General features: G+C 40.5%; 1 protein-coding gene across 1 annotated transcript in view; it reads left to right on the top strand.

The window, feature by feature from the left end:
- The first annotated feature begins 5,546 nt into the window (after positions 1-5,546).
- The window catches only part of NOL10 (nucleolar protein 10), an 84,701-nt gene continuing 70,916 nt past the window's right edge, over positions 5,547-19,331 (top strand). Inside the window, exons 1-7 of the mRNA XM_082642555.1 lie at positions 5,547-5,719; positions 9,662-9,707; positions 11,293-11,391; positions 14,116-14,193; positions 15,428-15,465; positions 16,932-17,068; positions 17,798-17,863. Of these exons, the coding sequence (XP_082498681.1) occupies positions 5,654-5,719; positions 9,662-9,707; positions 11,293-11,391; positions 14,116-14,193; positions 15,428-15,465; positions 16,932-17,068; positions 17,798-17,863 (530 nt within the window). The 5' untranslated portion in view covers positions 5,547-5,653. The remainder of the gene's footprint in view (positions 5,720-9,661; positions 9,708-11,292; positions 11,392-14,115; positions 14,194-15,427; positions 15,466-16,931; positions 17,069-17,797; positions 17,864-19,331) is intronic.

Genomic DNA, 19,331 nt, shown 5'->3' with positions numbered 1-19,331 from the left:
TATGCTTATATCAGTTGGTTAAAAAATTATTGTTGAAATAGAAAAAAAAAAACCGAAATGTTATTTTGCAAACACAACTGTAAGTAAGCCCCAGTTTAAGAAACGCTGCAGTGGGATTATATACGATGTATGACGAGAATCTAGGTATTTCAGGCCCTCTGGAGATGAAGAAGGATGAACAGGAGATACTGAGGTACAGAGGGTGCAGAAAGAGCAGGTGCAAAGGCTCGAAGGAGGTGTGAGAGAGGGTTTCATATTTTTCACGCTGTGAGTAATTCAGCTTGGAGAGTCTAGGGAGTGAGCGGGGGTGAGAGAGGAGCTGGAGAGGGGGCAGCACCAGGTACGGTGGCTGGGAAAGTCGGAAGGGGCCAGCAAAGGTGTTCTTCTAGGCTTGGGGAGAACTAAAGAATTTCGAGTTAGACTGTTGATGTGATCAGGTTTGCCCGTTAGAGGCATGACTTTGTCTCCTGTGAGAGACAGATTCGGGGCAGGAAGACCAGAATAAAAGGATTGTGATGGCCAGGTGGGAGAGGATGAAATTTGAGTTCCTCTGGCAGTGGGAACAGAGAAGAATGAGTCTGACATCCGAAAGGGAGAATCAAAAGGATTTGGAGTTGGATTGGCTGTGGACGTAAAGAATTGGGAGAGGAATCTTGAATGTTTACTTGAAGGTCTCTGGAATGGCAACTAATAACACAGCAGTTAAGGTTATTTGGAGTCTACAACTTTATTTTTTTAACAGTTTTTAATGTTTTTGTTCCCAGGAGTAAATAATAATAGCTAATAAATAGTGCTTACTATGTTAGGAACAGTTCTAAGCATTTCATATGTACTGTATTTTATTGAATCTAAAAGCCCATTAACTATAAGATGCACCATTATCCCATGTACCATTAGAAGAAAAATACTGTCAATTAAATATGCATGACACACAAGACACACCTGATTTCAGGGATGATAAAAATAGGTATCCTGGACTCAGTGAATTATAACACACACTCATTTTATCTTTATAACAGCCTTCTGAGGTAGGTTCTATTATTATCCTCATGTTCAAATGAGGAAACAGAAGCAGAGAGATTACATGAACTTGTTCTATCCAGCCTCTATCCAGGTAGCTAGTGGTAGGGCCAGGATTTGGACCCATGCAGTCTGGCTTTGAAGACTGTACTCTTAGCTCCAAGCACAGGCATTGGATAAAGCACCACATTCAAGTTCCTCACAGTCTAGGCACTGAATATTTGTGTTAGAGATGAAACTAGAAACACCCGAGAAGCAGCACCTGCTTTGTAGTTCCACCCTCAGTGGAAAACAACCCTAGAATACAGAGGATTGAACCCTCAGACCAGTGACTGCGGGAAGGGCACCATCCTGGCACCGAGGGCCAAGAACACCTTGTTCTACCTGGCAGAAAACACCACGTTCCTTGCAGTGTGGTTCCTGACTCACTGACATTTCTTGTTGGAGAAGGAAGATGTATAAATGGGCATGTTTGAAACAATCATTTGGCAGAGAGCTGTGCTGTTTTCAATATTCCAAAGGCCAAAATGTATGGGACAAAGAATTAGGACTTTGGGTCAGGATGCAGAGTGATTAATTGACTTTTTTTTTTTCCGGTATGTGGGCCTCTCACTGCTGTGGCCTCTCCCGTTGCGGAGCACAGGCTCCGGACGCGCAGGCTCAGCGGCCATGGCTCACGGGTCCAGCCGCTCCGTGGCATGCGGGATCCTCCCGGACCGGGGCACGAACCCGTGTCCCCTGCATCGGCAGGCGGACTCTCAACCACTGTGCCACCAGGGAAGCACAACAGACTCATTTTTATCAAGAAATATTTACTGAGAGTGTGCTACTTACCAGGCAGTGGGTTAGGCCCAGGGAACCCAGAGATGAAGTAAGGCCCAGACTTTCATCAAGTCTAGGTGGAAAGGGTGGTCAGACAAGTACATTATAAACCACAAAGGTAATTGCCATGGATTTACTTCAAATCCTTCAGAATAATCCAAGGATGAGGAAGTGGTGAGGGTATAGCTGAAACATAATGGTTCATGTGTGAATTGTTGAAGCTGGGTTTTATGTACATGAGTTCAATACACTATTATACTTCTAAATATGTTAAAAAAATTTCCTAGAGTAATGAAAATGAGGGAGAAAGAAAATAACAGGGTGAAGAACAGGTTCAAAAGGAGTCCATCCCCCATGGAAGCAACCTAAGTGTCCATTAACAGATGAATGGATAAAGAAACTGTGCTATATGTATATGATGGACTACTACTCAGCCATAAAAAAGAATGAAATTTTGCCATTTGAAGCAACATAGATGGATTTGGAGGGCATATGCTAAGTGAAATAAGTCAGACAGAGAAAGATACTGTATGATATCACTTATATGTATTATTTGTGTTCTAAAAAAGACAACAAACTTGTGAATATAACAAAAGAAGCAGGTTCACTGACACAGAGAACAAACTAGTGGTTATCAGTTGTGGGGGCAATACAGGGGTGCGGGAGTGGGAGGTACAAACTGTTGGGTGTAAGACAGGCACAAGGATTTACTGTACAACCCGGGGAATACAGCCAATATTTTGTAATAACTGTAAATGGAAAGTAACCTTTAAAAATTGTATAGAAATCAAAAATTTTTTAAATGTTAAAAAAGGAGCCCATCCCAAATTTAACAAAAGAGGAAGCTTTATGGGCTCTATTTTAAAAAATGATATTTTAATTACCCTTGAGAGGTTGTGACTTAAGGAAACCAGAGTGCCTGAAGGAAACTGCCAAGAACAGGCATCTAGTATAGCATGGCATCCATGTTCATTATTATTGTCTGTAGCATGTGTTAAATTACTGTGCATTTTAATAATAAAAATCTGCAAAAATAATAAAGGTATTTATTCAGTACAGTGAAAGCATGGGAGAATGAGAAAAATATTCAAAAGGTGAGCTTTGAGGAGATGGTGGCCTCTGGATATAAGGACAAGGGGAGGGCTTCAAGTGAGCATCAGACAAGATTCAAAAGCAGAGTAATGAAATTGATATTCATGAGGTAGACGGCAAATCTGGGGGTCAGTGGGAAATCGGATTGAATAAGGTAAAGTGAAATGGTCTAGGACTCTTTATTATCAAAGTTAGGAGGAGGCTATATCTATATATATTATACCTAACACATGTCACTTAATAAGTGACAGACATGCTTGTGGTTTACACTCAATGGGTCTTTACAATACATTCTTGAAAATAATAAAGGTAGGGACTTCCCTGGTGGCGCAGTGGTTAAGAATCCACCTGCCAGTGCAGGGGACACGGGTTTGAGCCCTGGTCCGGGAAGATCCCACATGTTGCAGAGCAACTAAGCCCGTGCGCCACAAATAATGAGCCTGTGCTCTAGAGCCTGCGAGCCACAACTACTAAGCCCGAGTAGTTGTACTGAAGTCCGCGCGCCTAGAGCCCGTGCTCTGCAACAAGAGAAGCCAGCCAATGAGAAGCCCGGGAACCGCAACGAAGAGTAGCCCCCGCTCACCGCAACTAGAGAAAAGCCTGCGCGCAGCAACAAAGACCCAAGGCAGCCAAACATAAAAATAAATAAAAATTTATTTTAAAAAATAACAAAGGTAGTATTTTTTTGCGTGTGAAAGTATTCGAAGTGTCTTGGAAATCATCCTGCATATTTTGGAAAATAAGCATTTTCCATTTTTTTAAAAAATTGAGGTATAGCTGAGTACAATATTAGTTTCAGGTGTACAACATAGTGATTCAGTATTTTTATAATTATACTCCATTTAAAGTTATCATAAAATATTGGCTATATTCACTGTGCTGTACAATATATCCTTGTAGCTTGTTTATTTTATACACAGTAGTTTGTACCTCTGAATCCCCTACCCCTATCGTGTCCCTTCCCCCTTCCCTCTCCCCACCGGTAACCACTAGTTTGTTCTCTAGAGCTGTCAGTCTGTTTCTGTTAACATTTTCTATTTTTACAATTTGCTTAAAAGGCCTATTTTATTACCACTCTGAAGCCCATGATCTTTCTCTCCCTTGGGACACCGCCTCCCCAAGGAGGATGGCAGTCCTGCATATTTTCTCAAAAAAAGCCTCAGGTGGAAAGTAGAATTTGGACTGGAACTTTAAGGTAGAATAAGGACAGTTACAATAGGAACAAAATTGTTAAGCTCAGAAGTCCTTACTCTGCCGTGAACAATATAGCTTGTGCTCAAAGTGACCCACCTCAGTTATATGAAAGTGAAGTGAGTACTACTCTCCAGTTTCAAAAGGACCCTTTGGCACAGTTAACCGACACTTTCTGCTGAAGTTTCATCTAACCACTCCAAGAATTCTCAAGTCCTCAGATCTAGGCAACAGTCTTTAAGTAACTGGATGATCAACAGAGAAAGTTTGTGAACTTTCTGAAAACCATACTTAAGTGAGGGTCTGTCTGTCAATACTGTCACACGCCCATCTCAAAAAACATCAGGTTCAAACCCATTTCTTCCCTGATCACCTCTTCTTTTACCTTTTCCCCCCTCTTCTTACTACGCTTTTTCTTTTCTTTCCTTATTTAGTGAGGTTGCCAGGAAGGAAGAAAATTTTCTCTACCTTTCTAGGTTCTTTTGGCTGGTCTAAGAATTAAATTGACATCAGATTAATATGTGAAAATCAAACAAAAGTGTAATAACATGTATACATGGGAGAGACCCAGGAAAACTGAGTAATGCACCAAAATACTGGAAACCCTCATCTTAAATACCATCTTCAGCTAAAGACAAAAAAGATCATTTGGGGCACTGGTTTGAGACTTCAAAGGCGAGGAAGGCAACTGACATGGAGATTAAAAAGCAAATATTTGGTAAACAAATGCTTGCTGGGTATCACAGAGACAATGGGACACAGAGAGGAATTTTAACAGACTTTGCTAGGTTCCTCCCTGTCTACCACACCCAGTTCACACTCTAGTTATCCATGGCGACAGCGCCCTTCCTAGAACAGGTCCTCTATCTACATTCTTCTAGACAGTGAAGGGGAAGGTCAAAGTTTCTTCCTGTGTCTTTTGGGCCTTGATTGGTTTCAGCTAGAAATAATCCGCACGCCAAAGAGACATTTTGGGATGGCAAATTTTGCTCCCTTGCAGGATGAATGTCAATTCCGGATGAAAATATTTTTTGTATCATTTTAAAAAAGCTTTTATTTCTAATGGAATATTGCAGGAACACTGGTGAGAAAAGAACTCACTTCCACTCTGAATTCGCTCCCAGGTCGCATTCTCTCCCTGGATTCCCTGACCGGGCCCCCCAAAGCCTCAGTCAGCCCAGACAGCCTCGCCCTCCCGGGTACCTCAACCCTTCGGCCTGAGCAGCGACCCTAAAAGCTTCCTGCTCCTCCCTGCTGAGAAAGGGGAGAGCAGTTCTTCGCCCTCCCCATATTAAGATCGCTCCCAGCCCCGCCGCCTCCGGGACCTCACTAGTCAGCCTTCCCTAACTCCGCCATTTTCTCACTTCCGGAACCGGCGCTTTTTCCGGCGCCCGGAAGTGCGTCATCACCCAGCGCCAGCGCCCGGGCCCCACGCCGCCCAGGCGCCCCGGAGGCCCTGAGATTCGGGTTCTTTCGTGCACTATAGCGTCCTGGACGGGAACGGGGGTCGCTGCTGCTCGGCGCCGCGATGCAGGTCTCCAGCCTCAACGAAGTGAAGATTTACAGTCTCAGCTGCGGCAAGTCCCTTCCCGAGGTGAGTCACGTAGGGTCCTCCTCTTCGCGGGGCAGCCGCTCCTCTCCTCCTCCCTGTCCCTGGTAGTTTCAGCTGGGCCCGGGCCGGCTCCAGACTAGGGGAGGCCCAGAGTCCAGGGACGGTGCCTGGGGGAGCTGGTCGGTGCTGGGAGACGAGGACAGTGCTGTTACGGCGCCAGAGCCTGGGCCGAGGGGTGATCGGGATTGATGAGTTGGCTTGAACTTTTGGGGGGTAAAGTTCTCTAGAACAGAGGAGCTGTCCTTTTGGGCTTGTATAATGTTCACAGCCGCTGCCACACCGAGGAGGAAAACGTGGACAGATTGGTTGACAGGTATTTCTCCCCCATTTTAATGCCCGCTCATCAGCTCTTCGTTGAATTCCTGTTATATGCCAAGTTCTAGAAATACAGCAGTGAAGAGAAATGCAGGCTTTGCGTCAGCAGCATTTATGATGTGGACGGCAGTGTTTCTGAACCTTGCTGAACTTAACTTGATTTCGTTGAGTCTTAGGACATCAGAATTGGAAGGCGTTTGGAAAGTCAGCCATTCTCTTCCAATCTTTCCATGTTGAAAATATGCAAAAGATCTAGCGAGGGGAAGGGTGACCTGTCCAGAGTCATCCGCCTAGGCTCTGTAGCTTGGATGTTATTTCTCATAAGTGCTGGTCAGGCTGCTGTCGAAGCACTGCCAGTGAGAAGAAACTTTTGGCAGAAGCTCTTCCATTTTGAGACTGCTTGTTAGACAGTTGTTTTAAAACACGCCCCCTTTCTACATGCCGCTGTTGCTCTGAGTCCTGCCCTTGGAAATCAGAATAAGTGTAACTCTTCCTTGTGTCCGACCCTAAAAGATTTGGAGCCAATGATTAGATTCTTCTCAGAATTCAGGTTAAATAACTCCTCGTTCTCCAGCTGTTTGTCACACAGCATGATCCTTGTCATTTTGTTCTTTGGTTCTGCACATTTGCTGAGACGTGAGTACCTGCAGGCAGCCTTGTTCTAAATGTTGGGATACGTGATGAACCGGTCAGATAAGGTTCCCTGTTGGGGAAAAGGATAATAAGTAAGCAAACACGACAACTTCAGATACTGAAAAGTGCTTTGAGTGCTGAGTGTCTATAAGAGAGCACTTGTGGATGAATTGTTTAGAGAAAGTGGTTTGGACTCAAGCCCTCAGGGAAGACCCCTCTACAAGGGGGTAACATTTGAACAGAAACTTGGTTGATGAAAAGGATCGAGTCTTGTGAAGATGGGGGAAAGGAAGAGTTTTCCGTACTGAGGGAACAGAAAGCGCCAGTGACCCACAATGGAAGGCACCTGGCACGTTGGAGAAACAGGAGAAACACGGTTGTGTCTGTGGAGTGCTCAGTGGGGCAGGAGGGTGGAGACAGCTGAGGCTGGAGAGGTGGGCCTTGTAGGCCAAGGCTGGAAGTTAGGGTTTTATTCTTAGTGCTGTTGGAAGCTGTTGCTGGGAGCAGAAACCAGAGTGCCTGAAGGAAACTGCCAAGAACAGGCATCTAGTATAGCATGGCATCCATGTTCATTATTATTGTCTGTAGGATGTGTTAAATTACTGTGCATTTTAATAATAAAATGCACAGTAGATTTTTAATAATAAAAATTATATTTAAAATTAAAAATCTAGATTTTTAATAATAAAAATCTGCAAAAAAATAAAGGTATTTATTCAGTACAGTGAAAGCATGGGAGAATGAGAAAAATATTCAAAAGGTGACAGACTGGCTGCTCTCTGGTAAATTACTGCAGCTGGGGAGGGTGTGAGTGGGGATGAGTTAGGTGGTCCAGCTGAGGGACGGGTGGCTCGGGCTAGGATGGTAGCAGAGGAGATGCTAAGACTGGGTGGGGTAAAGGAGGTGTTTTGGAGGTAAGCTAATGGGACTTGCTAATGGGTTGGGTAGCCGTAGGGAGTTGAGGTGAAGGAAAGAATCAGGGGGGAACTCTTAGGGTTTGGATCTGAGTAACTGGGCACACGGTGTTGCTGGTAACTGAAATGGAGAGCTGAGCGCATTGAGGGTCGCGGGAAGGTAGTGAGCAAAAGGCATGAAAAGTTTTATTTTTGATACGGAAGGTTTGATGTTCTAATAAACATCAGGTGGAAATGTTGAGTAAACAGGTATGTGTATCCTGTTAGGGAATCTCTCTAAATCTTCTTTTAAAGTAATTCTGACTTATCAACAAATTGCCTATTTTGCTTTACCTACTTCAAATGTAAGATCAAGCAGCGTTTTTCTTTTCTTTTGTTTTTTTTTCAACAATGGTGGGGTGCCTGTCCAGTGAGAGAATTAGATCATCAGCATTCCCAGAGCTCTTTTGCTGGGTTTCTGGTTAAATTATTTGGCATTGGTAAAGTGACATTGTCTGTCAGCTGTGATTTTCTAGAACACAAAGAGGATGCCTGGTATCAGTGACAACTTTCAGTTCTTTGGTGAACTTTTAAAACTTAGACTGATTCATTCCTGCCCCGTGCTGACTCTGTCTTGTGGGCTCTCCTGTAGTGCTGTCAGTTTGTACAGAAACTCCAGAGTGAACTGTTTTTCATCATTTTTCAACTCTTTTCCATCATCACTGTTGTAAGGAATTTCTGGCTCTTTTAGGTCCCAGGCTCCCATTTAGAAGGCAATCTCAATCCCCTCCTCTTTGCCCCAAGCTCATGATGTGTGAGACCAGCTATTGAATGAACTGCCCCCTTCTTTAGCATAACTCCCTGAGAAGAGGAAATCGAATCCCCTATTAAAGGAGAAGCCCTTTGTTTTGCTTCTATTAGGTTGATGTAGAAGAATGTATCGAGTGCCCAGAAATATAGTTTAACATCACCTTTAATTGAAACATTTCTGCCTAAAATGAAATCAGAGCAGTGTAATCACAAAGACTAGCACAGACCTGTAAATCAATGCCCTAAAGACAAAGGCAGGAGGAGAGCTCTGGCTCAGACTCAGGCCCTTGAAAGAGTGACACCTGTTCCAGTGTCGACACTGCCTCAGGCGTCACACTTAGGGTATTCAGGAGTGGGACCACATGACCACAGTCCTAAAGATTATAATGTCCTGTCTCTAACATGGGCTGTACGTTGGGTTTGTGCTTTTAGAAATGACATCTGTTAATTTTTCTCTTGCTTTTCTTTGATTTCCTGAGGGTATGGTTTCTTAACCTCGTCATTATTGACATTTTGGGCTGGACAGTGCTTGTTGTACAGTCTGTCCTGTGCATTGTAGGAGGTTTGGCAGCATCCCTGACCTCTACCCACTAGTTGCCAGGAGTGCCCACCCCTTCCCACTGTGGCAACCAAGTACGCTTTAAGAATTGCCAGATGCCCTTTGGAGGCAAAATTGCCCCTGGTTGTGAACCACTGCTTTAAGGTAATCGTAATTGATTAGTGCTTCATCATTGGCGCTTGTTCATGCAATGGACTTATGCTGCAAGCTAGAATAAGGTATAGGAATTACAGAACAAAATCTGGTGTCAGCGAATGTGACTTTTAAAAGTATCATTTCTTTATTATCAAGTGTCAGCTATTTGGTCAGTTATTTATCTAGGTTTATGTTTTGTAAAAAATACATTTGTTTAAGAAACTTTCTCCATTTAATGTTTGCTTTTTAAAATTTCACTTAAAGTTCCATATATTAGTTATAACCCATAATATTTGAGGCTTACTCCTTTCCCTTAGGTTGATTAGATGAACTAGTTTTTTCTTGTGTAAAATATGGTAGTTCTAAAAATTTATTGTCTAGTATATGTAAATATATACCAGAAAAAAAATCCATGTAACAGGATGTTAACAGTAGGGTTAGGATTACAGAGTATTTTCATTTTCTATGTTATATATTCCTATAAAGTTTCAATTTTTTAATATGGGCATGTATTTTTGTAAGCAGAGAAACAATTCAAGTAAATATGTTTTAAAATAAAGTCTCTTTGTTTTCTTTAAGTGGCTTTCTGACAGAAAAAAGAGAGCACTTCAGAAGAAAAATGTCGGTGAGTATTATTTTTTTCATCTCAGCTACATTTGTGATCCAAGTTATAATGCTTTTCTCATTTATTGTTATCATATTTAACTGAAGGTTTACAAAGACACAGTGGAATTCATGTAGTGGAAAATAAACTTCCTGCCCTTTTCCTTTTTTTTAGAAAAAAATTTATTCATTCATTCATTCATTCATTTATTTTAAACTTTTATTTATTTATTTATGGCTGTGTTGGGTCTTCGTTTCTGCGCGAGGGCTTTCTCCAGTTGCGGCAAGTGGGGGCCACTCCTCATCGCGGTGCGTGGGCCTCTCACTATCGCGGCCTCTCCTGCTGCGGAGCACAGGCTCCAGACGCGCAGGCTCAGCAATCGTGGCTCACGGGGCCAGCTGCTCCGCGGCATGTGGGATCCCCCCAGACCAGGGCTTGAACCCGTGTCCCCTGCACTGGCAGGCAGACTCTCAACCACTGCACCACCAAGGAAGCCCCTCATTTATTTGTTTATGGCTCTGTTGGGTTTTTTTGTTGCTGTGCGTGGGCTTTCTCTAGTTGCGGCGAGCGGGGGCTACTCTTCCTTGCGGTGCGCGGGCTTCTCATTGCGGTGACTTCTCTTGTTGCGGAGCACAGGCTCTATGCGTGCGGGCTTCAGTAGTTGTGGCACGCAGGCTCAGTAGTTGTGGCGCACGGGCTTAGTTGCTCCGTGGCAGGTGGGATCTTCTTGGACCAGGGCTTGAACCCGTGTCCCCTGCATTGGCAGGTGGATTCTTAACCACTGCGTCTGATTCTTTCATTCCACTCCAGTGTTCTAGTGTGTAAGAAAACAGATTCAGATTACTTAGAGGAAAAAATTGTTCATTGACTCCTTTCCAGCCCATCTCAAAACTATCATGTGTCTTCCAGATTTAGTGGGCTCCTCCTGCTCAGTTGGTTGGTTTAGTGAACAAGGCAATAATGTGCCAGAGAGTCATACACAGTCCTTACAGTGGGCACATTGTTACAATAGCAGCCAGCAAGAATCCACACTTTCTTGTTGCAGGGAACCAGTTTTTGTGAGAGTACGTTTAAATGTTTTGACCCAGAGATTGCTCTAAGGCTTCCTCTAGCCTAGATCTTCTTGGCCGCAGATCAGTGCTGCCACAAAGAGGCAAAAGTCAGCTTGGTAGCAGCTTCTTATATAAGCTTAAGGTTTTAAAGGTTTAGACTTGTTATTATTTAGGAGAAAAAATGGTAAAGGTTTTTGTCTTAGTCATGATCCATGATTGAATAACAATAGTGGTTTAATGTTTATTCTGTTCCCCCTTTATCCCAGGCTTGAAACTGGATGTTTGATGCACTATCATGGACATTTTTTTTTCCAGTTAACAATGACACTTTTTCCTTTTTGAAAAATAAAAATAAAATACTTAGTTTAGAAAAATAAGGTATGAGCTAAGAGAAAAGCTTGCTGTGTCATGGGCGGGGCTGTGTCCGTGCGCCTTCCCGAGGCTGGGAAGCACTGGGACGTTGCCGTTGGTAGTGACCGCTCTGAATCCTGTCTTCCTGGACACAGAGTAAGCACGTGGCGGTTAAACCAGTTATTTATCTTCTTTCTTTGTAGATGTCCGTAGGAGAATTGAACTTATTCAGGATTTTGAAATGCCTACTGTTTGTACCACTATTAAGGTATCAAAAGATGGACAGTATATTTTAGCAACCGGTAAGCATCTTTTTGGTTATGATTTACATATACTTCGTAGCAGGAAATGATGTGGTGGGAAAGGTCACTTTTTAAAAATTGCCCTGACATTTTATTATTTAAAAATTGCAAACATATAGAATTATTGAAAAAACTGTATAGTGAACAGCCTGTCACCTAGATTCTTAAGTAGTTTACTGTATTTGCTTTATCACATATCTGTCTATCCATCTTTCTGCCATCCACCAATCCACCCTGTTTTTTGATGCATTTCAGAGTAAGTTGCAGGTATTAGTATACTTCACCCCTAAATACCTCAGTGTGTACATCATTAACTAGAGTTCAGTATTCGTTTATGGCTTTTTTTTAAAGATAAATTTGTATAAGTACATTGCTGAGTTTGGACAAATGCACATGCCTGTGTAGCCCAAACCCCTACCAAGATACAAAACGTTCTTTCATCCAGAGCATTCCGTTATGCCCCCCACAGTCAATCCCTGCTCCCACTCATGTGTAGCCAGCCACTGCTGTGATTGATTTTTTCACCACAGACAAGTGTAGCCTGTTTTAAATGGACTTCATGTAAGTGCAGTCATACACTATGTATGTTTTTTGTGTAAGACTTATTTCATCTAGGACTTCATATTTCAGATTCATTCATGTCATTATATGTGTCGGTAATGTGTTCTTTTTTTATTAGCAAATGGTATTTCCTTATAGGAATATGTCACACTTTGTTAATTTATTCTTCATTTGGTGGACACCTGGGCTATTTTCATTCTTCGACTGTTATTGGTAAAGCGTTATGAACCGTCTTGTACAAGTCTGTTTTGAGGACATTGCTGGGTCATAGGGTAGGTATATATTTAGTTTGATAAGAAACTGCCAGATGGTTCTCCACAGTAGTCAGATCATTTTGTACTCCCACCAACAATGAATGATAGTTCCAGGAAAGGTCATTTTTATCATAATGATTTTCTCTATCATATGCTAGTATTTTTTATGTCACTAAGATTTTATGTTAGCAGTATTCATCAGTATCAAAAAGTCAACAAATATAGGGAACTTTTAACGTATTATAAGTTAGAACAGCATTACCCAACCTTTTTTTGGTTGTGATTTGGTACATATATCCTGGGTATTGTCCACTTACATTTTTTTGTTGGCTTAACATTATGCATCTATATCTCTTTTCCAACCACTTTCTTATTTGACAGCTTTTATACATCCACGTGCTAGTCTCTTTGGTTCTGTGTCAATGGTTGTCTAATTACTAACTCTATCCACATTTTTTAGTGTCCAGTTTTATGTTCAGAATCTAGATTATAATTATAGATTACATATAACATGTATATTGTATATAGAGTATGTGTGTGTATATATACTGTACTATATACTGGTTTTAAATGAGATCTTGGGCTTTGATCCATGCCAGAAAACATGGGACTACTTCATTCCTTTCTTTTAAAAATATCCTTCGTGGTTTTAAAAGTCAGTCTTTTTCTTTTCATGATAAACTTATAAAAAATGCAAACATTATAGAAATACATAAGATAAAATGTGAAAGGCCCTAAGATTGCACTAAAATACACAACATATCACTGTGTTTATTCCTCCGTCTTCTTTCTGTACAGAGTACTGACACTGTCATTGTTGAGTTTTACAAAAGCCGGATCGCAGTATAAGTGCCCCTCTGCAGCCCTCAATGCACCCGCTGCACTCACTCTCCCTTTCACTTTGTAATATGTTTTGGCAGCTTTCCACGTCAGGAGTTACAGGTCTGCGTCACCCTCTTTATAACCTCTATAATGATTTACCATCATTTATTGAACCGTTTCCCTATCAGTGGACATTTAATTTGCTTTCAATTTTTGGCCATCAGTAAATAATGCCGTGGTGAACATTCTTCATGTCTTCGGTACACTTACGGGTGTGTTTCTGTAGAATAAATTTGTATAAGTTGAAATACAGATATAAGGTGTATGAGCATCACATATTTTACAGATATTGCCAGATTGTCCTCCAAAGAATTTGTAACAATTTAAACTTATCACCAAAGTATGAGAGAACTTTTTTTGAACATCAACCTCAATGCAGATACTAACCATTTTTTCATCTTTGCCATCTGATAGACAAAAACTAATTTTTTTGAATTTTTTTTTGAATTTTATTTTATTTTTTATACAGCAGGTTCTTACTATTTATCTATTTTATAAATATTGACAAAAACTAATTTTTGAAAAATCTACTTTGTTAGATTATTTGTGAAGTTGATTACATATTTGTATTTCATACACAGGTGTATACATTTTCTGTGTCTTGCTTGTTTATATCCTTTGTTCATTTTTCCCTTGGGATGTTGGAGAGGGCTGCTTTTTTTTTTTAATATCTTTATTGGTGTACAATTGCTTTACAGTGTTGTGTTAGTTTCTGCTGTACAACAAAGTGAATCAGCCATATGCATACATATATCCCCGTATCCCCTCCCTCTTGAGCCTCCCTCCCACCCTCTCTATCCCACGCCTCTAGATTGTCACAAAGCATCAAGCTGATCTCCCTGTGCTATGCAACAGCTTCCCACTAGCCATCCATTTTAGGAGAGGGCTGCTTTTAAATTTTTTGTTTGATATGCTTATAATGAATCTTACTTACCTCTAAACAAAAAGTATACTCAACATATCTGCAGGATATTGATAATGAAAAGTATGGCCTTTAGGTTTTACATCACATTAAATTTTTTTATAGGAACATATAAACCTCGAGTTCGATGTTATGACACCTATCAATTATCCTTGAAGTTTGAAAGGTGTTTAGATTCAGAAGGTAAGTAAGAGGTTATATTTGAAATCACAAAAATAGTTTTTATATTTGGCTGCTTTTCTGCTTTTTAAAATGGGCATGGGTTGTATATCAGTTTTCTGTGCTGTGTAACAAATTGCAATAAACGTGGCAGCTTAAAAAAGATTCATTTATTAGGTCATAGCTCTGTACGTAAAGTCCGTCCAGGCTTTTCTGTGTTCTGTGCTCAGGGCTGACCTCAAGGTGTCAGCCAGGTGGGACTCTTCCAGAGGCCCTAGGCAAGACCCCTTTTCAAACTTACAGGATGTTGGCAGAATGCAGTTTGTTTTGGTTGTAGGGCTAGGGACGCCTTTGCTGCTGGCTGTCAGCCTGGGGCCATGCTCAGCTCCTAGAGACCCCTGCATTCCTCCTCACCTGGTCCCCTCCTCCTTCAAGCCAGCAGCAGCTCATTGGATCCTTCTTGTGCTCTGATTCTCTCTGACTACCCACTTCTGCCGCCAGCTGGAGAAAGCTCTGCTTTGAAAGGGCTCGTGTGATTATAAATCTCTCCTTTGCCGTAGAAGGTGATGTAATCACAAGAGCGGTGTCTCCTCACATTGACAGCGTCCACCCACACTCCAGAGGAGGGGACTGCCCTGGGGGGAAGGTCAGTGGGGTCATTCTTAGAATTCTGCCTGGCACAGGGTGCAGGTTGAAATGGGAGAGTTCAGGTATTTTTGTCAGGTGGCCCCATGTTTGAGATTGAGGGAAAAGAAGTTAATGGGATATGAATTCTCTTAACTTGTTTCACTGTCTTCTTTTTAAAAAACAGTACAAACTCCATGTGCCGCTAATAATAACTGTTTTCATTCTTTATTTTCATTTAGCAGGTATACCATGGATGAGTAAAAAAGTTTACTTTTAAAGCGAAAAGTTTCGAGTTTTTCATGTTTGTTGTTTTACTTTGACCATCTCAGAAAAACTGTGACAAAATTTAGAAGTCATTATGTTTTGTAAATTTATTATTTAATTTGCTCCAGTTCTGTAGAAAATCTAGCTGATCTGTATAAAACTATAAAGCTTTTAATTTTTCATTTGGTGTTTTGGGGGGCAATATAGCATGGAAACTTTGTTCTTGTGTTATGTAGGTGCAAAAAAGGAAGAAAAACCCAGCATTTGTATATAGTATTTGTGTTGAGTTAGAATCTTTGCATCAGATTTGTATTTTTATTAAAAAAGTGGACTGATAATTGTACTTTTCCTATTTCTTATTTTTCAGTTGTCACCTTTGAAACTTTGTCTGATGACTATTCAAAGGTATGCTTTATAGCATTGGTTTATACTGCCTGTCCTCAAGAAATGAATGAGTGGGATTTGTTTTTATGATAAGTGTTTTTCTGATGTTTCCATTGTTAAATTTAAAATGGCTGTATAGTAAAATAAAACCTATTGTTTTCTATTAATATATATTTTGTTTGTCACGTGTCTGTGACAACCGGGATAGAGAGAGCCTTTGGCCAATCTAATATTGAAATAAGTTTTCCATAGCATGTATGAATGAAACCTTATCTATATATATATATATTTTTTTTTGTTTGTTTGTTTGTTTGTTTGTTTTGGGTTTTTTTTTTTTTGCCGTACGCGGGCCTCTCACTGTTGTGGCCTCTCCCGTTGCGGAGCACAGGCTCCGGATGCGCAGGCTCAGCGGCCATGGCTCACGGGCCCAGCTGCTCTGCGGCATGTGGGATCTTCCCGGACCGGGGCACGAACCCGTGTCCCCTGCATCGGCAGGCGGACTCTCAACCACTGCGCCACCAGGGAAGCCCCCTTATCTATATTTTTAAGAGTTGGTAGCAGTCACCTTTTTAGACCATCCTGTGTTGTAGATGTGTGATTTTCATTATTGCATTTATTATTTTCGTTTTCTTATTCATATGTGAAAAGTACAGTAGCAGTGTTGTATGTTTCATTTTCTTAACCCTGCAAATCAGTGGTTGTGCATGTACTGAAACAGTTCAAGACACGGCGAAGATATTTATGTTTCCTTTTCTTTCTTTTTTGGTGCCTTTAGTGCATCTTTCAACTCTCGTAGTAATTTTCAACAGTTACAAGATTGTCAATAAAAGTGCCTTATTCAGTTTAAAATGAAAAACTTTTAGAGATGTCATCATGAAGGAAAATTGAATTTTCAGAGCTGGCATGCTTTCTGTGTTGTCTTCAGCTCTGGAAACTATGGGGTACAGTTTATCCTTTTGCCTGTGGTAGCCGTTTATCATATGTTTTGGGACTTGTAATTTTATAGTATATTTTCTCTAGATATTGATAAATTTGCTTTTAAATACCATCTGCAGATTTTTAAGATACCTTTGTAATACGTTAAAGTTAAATTTATACAAGGAGCCTATCAAACTCCGTGTGATAATAGTGAGATTATTAAAATGCGTTCTTAAGTAAAATAGGAACTGACTCACTGAGGCTCCTGAGCAGTGCCCTACATGACAAAGTGCTGGCACCAGATAAATGAAGGGCATTTGTATTAAGTCTTTCAGTTAGAAGGTAAAGTTTGCCAAAAAACCTATCTAAGATGCAGGAAGGCATTAAGTAGCTAATGGAGAGGTTTGATTCTTAAACACATTTCTTAACCATCATGGCGAGTTGTGTTTATACACATGCGTTTAGGAGGATGAGAGAGATCAGAGATTTTCTTGCTTTGCCGGTTTCAGTGATGATGATGAAATAAATACTTTAACCTAAGCAAACTAATTTTCTTGTTTCATTTTCAGATTGTCTTCCTGCATAATGATAGATACATCGAATTTCATTCACAATCAGGTTTCTACTACAAAACCAGAATACCAAAGTTCGGGAGAGATTTTTCTTACCATTATCCATCTTGTGACTTGTACTTTGTTGGCGCGAGGTATTGGGGTCTAATCACCCTTTGTTTTCTCCTTTCCACCTGCCCAAGCAACTTCTGTTCTTAAAATTGAGGAGAGGGATTAAAAGAAGGATAAGACATTATCCCTGCCTTATGGTTGCTCAGAGAGTGTGACTGGCTCGTTTAGGAGTTACATCCTTGACTTCTGTTAGCATGGTGCTCTAAATCTAGAGAGACGTGGGTGACCCAGTAGTGTAGCAGTGGTGTGAAGTCAGTATCTTAGCCCCATTGCATGCATTTTAAAACTTTTATTCTTAAATGCTACCTTCTTTATGATTATAAAAATAATACATACCCATTTTAGAAAATTGGGGAAATATAAAAAAGAATAAAGAAGAAAAAAAAATCACCCATAATTATGCCACCCAGAGGAAACCCTTATTAGTATTTTATTGTTATTTCATTGTAGTCTTGTATACATACACTTATAGATACATTTTGGATCTTGTATTCTCTGTGTTATGTGTAAATAATATCCTACTTAATGACCTCATAATATTTCCTTGGCACATGGGTCGTTTAAATCACTTTTATGCATGAACAGACTTACAGGTAAGGTGGTTATCTTTCAGGTTCAGAATTCATTCTTGTATCAGTTTTACAAAGGGAAGTGATGCTTTATGACAGATACATGTTTCTAAAAATTATATTTACTTGAAGAAATGTTCATTTTAGTTTACTGGATTTTTCACTTTATTCATTGTTTGGCAGCTCTGAAGTTTATAGATTGAACTTGGAACAAGGACGGTTCCTGAATCCTCTACAGACTGATGCTGCGTGAGTGTTTTGTTATAAGAATCCTGCTGTATTTATTTTGGCCAGGAGATGAAGCCAGACGCCCAATTTGTTGTCAAATGACATGCGTTGCATTTAAGCAGAGCTCTGGGCAAGTTAGGTGAAAGAGTAACATTAAATTTTTTCTCACGTAAAAAATTCACTAGAAGACCTGGTGATGTCGTAAAATTTAAAAAAAAGTTTTTTTACTATATGTGAAGAGTTTTTAACTCGCTCCAGAACTTCAGTTACTGTTTTTCGCTGTGTTCTTTAAATTTTCATGCATGATTTAGTTTTGTGATATTTTCTTTTATAGAGAAATCTTGAAAAAACTTGGAGTACTATTTTTTAATTTTATTTTTTTATGCTTTTGCTGGCAGACATTTAAGATTTTTTCACGTTTTCTTTTTATTTATTTATTTATTTATTTATTTATTTATTTATTTATTTATTTTTGCTGTACGCGGGCCTCTCACTGCTGTGGCCTCTCCCGTTGCGGAGCACAGGCTCCGGACACACAGGCTCCGCGGCCATGGCTCGCGGACCCAGCCGCTCCGCGGCATGTGGGATCTTCCGGGACCGGGGCACGAACCCGTGTCCCCTGCATCGGCAGGTGGACTCTCAACCACTGCGCCACCAGGGAAGTCCTCACGTTTTCTTTTCATCATATGTTATGGTCTGTACTTCTGTTTTATTCATAGCGACATCCTTTAGGAGTGGATCTGTCATGATAGTATTAATACTGAGTAATCGTAACAACGGCAGTACTGGAAGCACTTACTACGTGCCAAGCGTTATTCAGGATTTTACACTCACTCACTCACTCACTCGAAACTTAGAACAAACGCTTACAGAGCAGGTACTATTGTATCTCCATGGTACAGATAGGGCAGCTGAGACTCAGAGAGGGTAAGTAGCTTGTTTAAGTTCACACAGCCAGTATAGAGTGGAGGCTGGATTACTTCTCACCTAAGTATATAATGAGCTTGTTGGAGTTTCCTTATTGCTTTGAAGGGGATTTTTAAAGGTTGGAAGAACAGGTAGTGATAAAAACCAGGTAAACTCTGGGTTTCTTTTCCACATTGATTTGAAATACTCTTATTTTCTTTAAAAAGAAATTATAGTAATGTCATGATGCATCCTTGAGTAATAAAAAGTTACATGCTCTTTAGTTGCAGAATTTCCTGTTTATAATAACAACTTTTATTTATTGTCTTGTAAACTCTAGTCGCTGTGCTGAACATGTAGTTTTTTTCATTTAATCCTCACAACAACCATATGAGATTGGTGAATACCATTTTTCAGAAAAAGAAAACGAGCCTAGATCAGTGTACTCAACAAGCTGGTCAAGTCTGAGGATTGGTGTAGTGATAGCCTGTGTTCTTTTTGCTTTGGCAGAAAATATATTGATTGGGAAATGTGTTCTCGCGATAGTGGAATAGTGTTTTTTTTTTGTTTTTGTTTTTTTTGC

Source organism: Mesoplodon mirus (assembly GCF_964341445.2).
Source record: "Mesoplodon mirus genome assembly, chromosome: 14".
Classification (NCBI taxonomy): Eukaryota; Metazoa; Chordata; class Mammalia; order Artiodactyla; family Ziphiidae; genus Mesoplodon; species Mesoplodon mirus.
The sequence above is the reverse complement of the archived record's forward strand: the minus strand, read 5'-3'. Positions and strand labels throughout refer to the sequence as shown.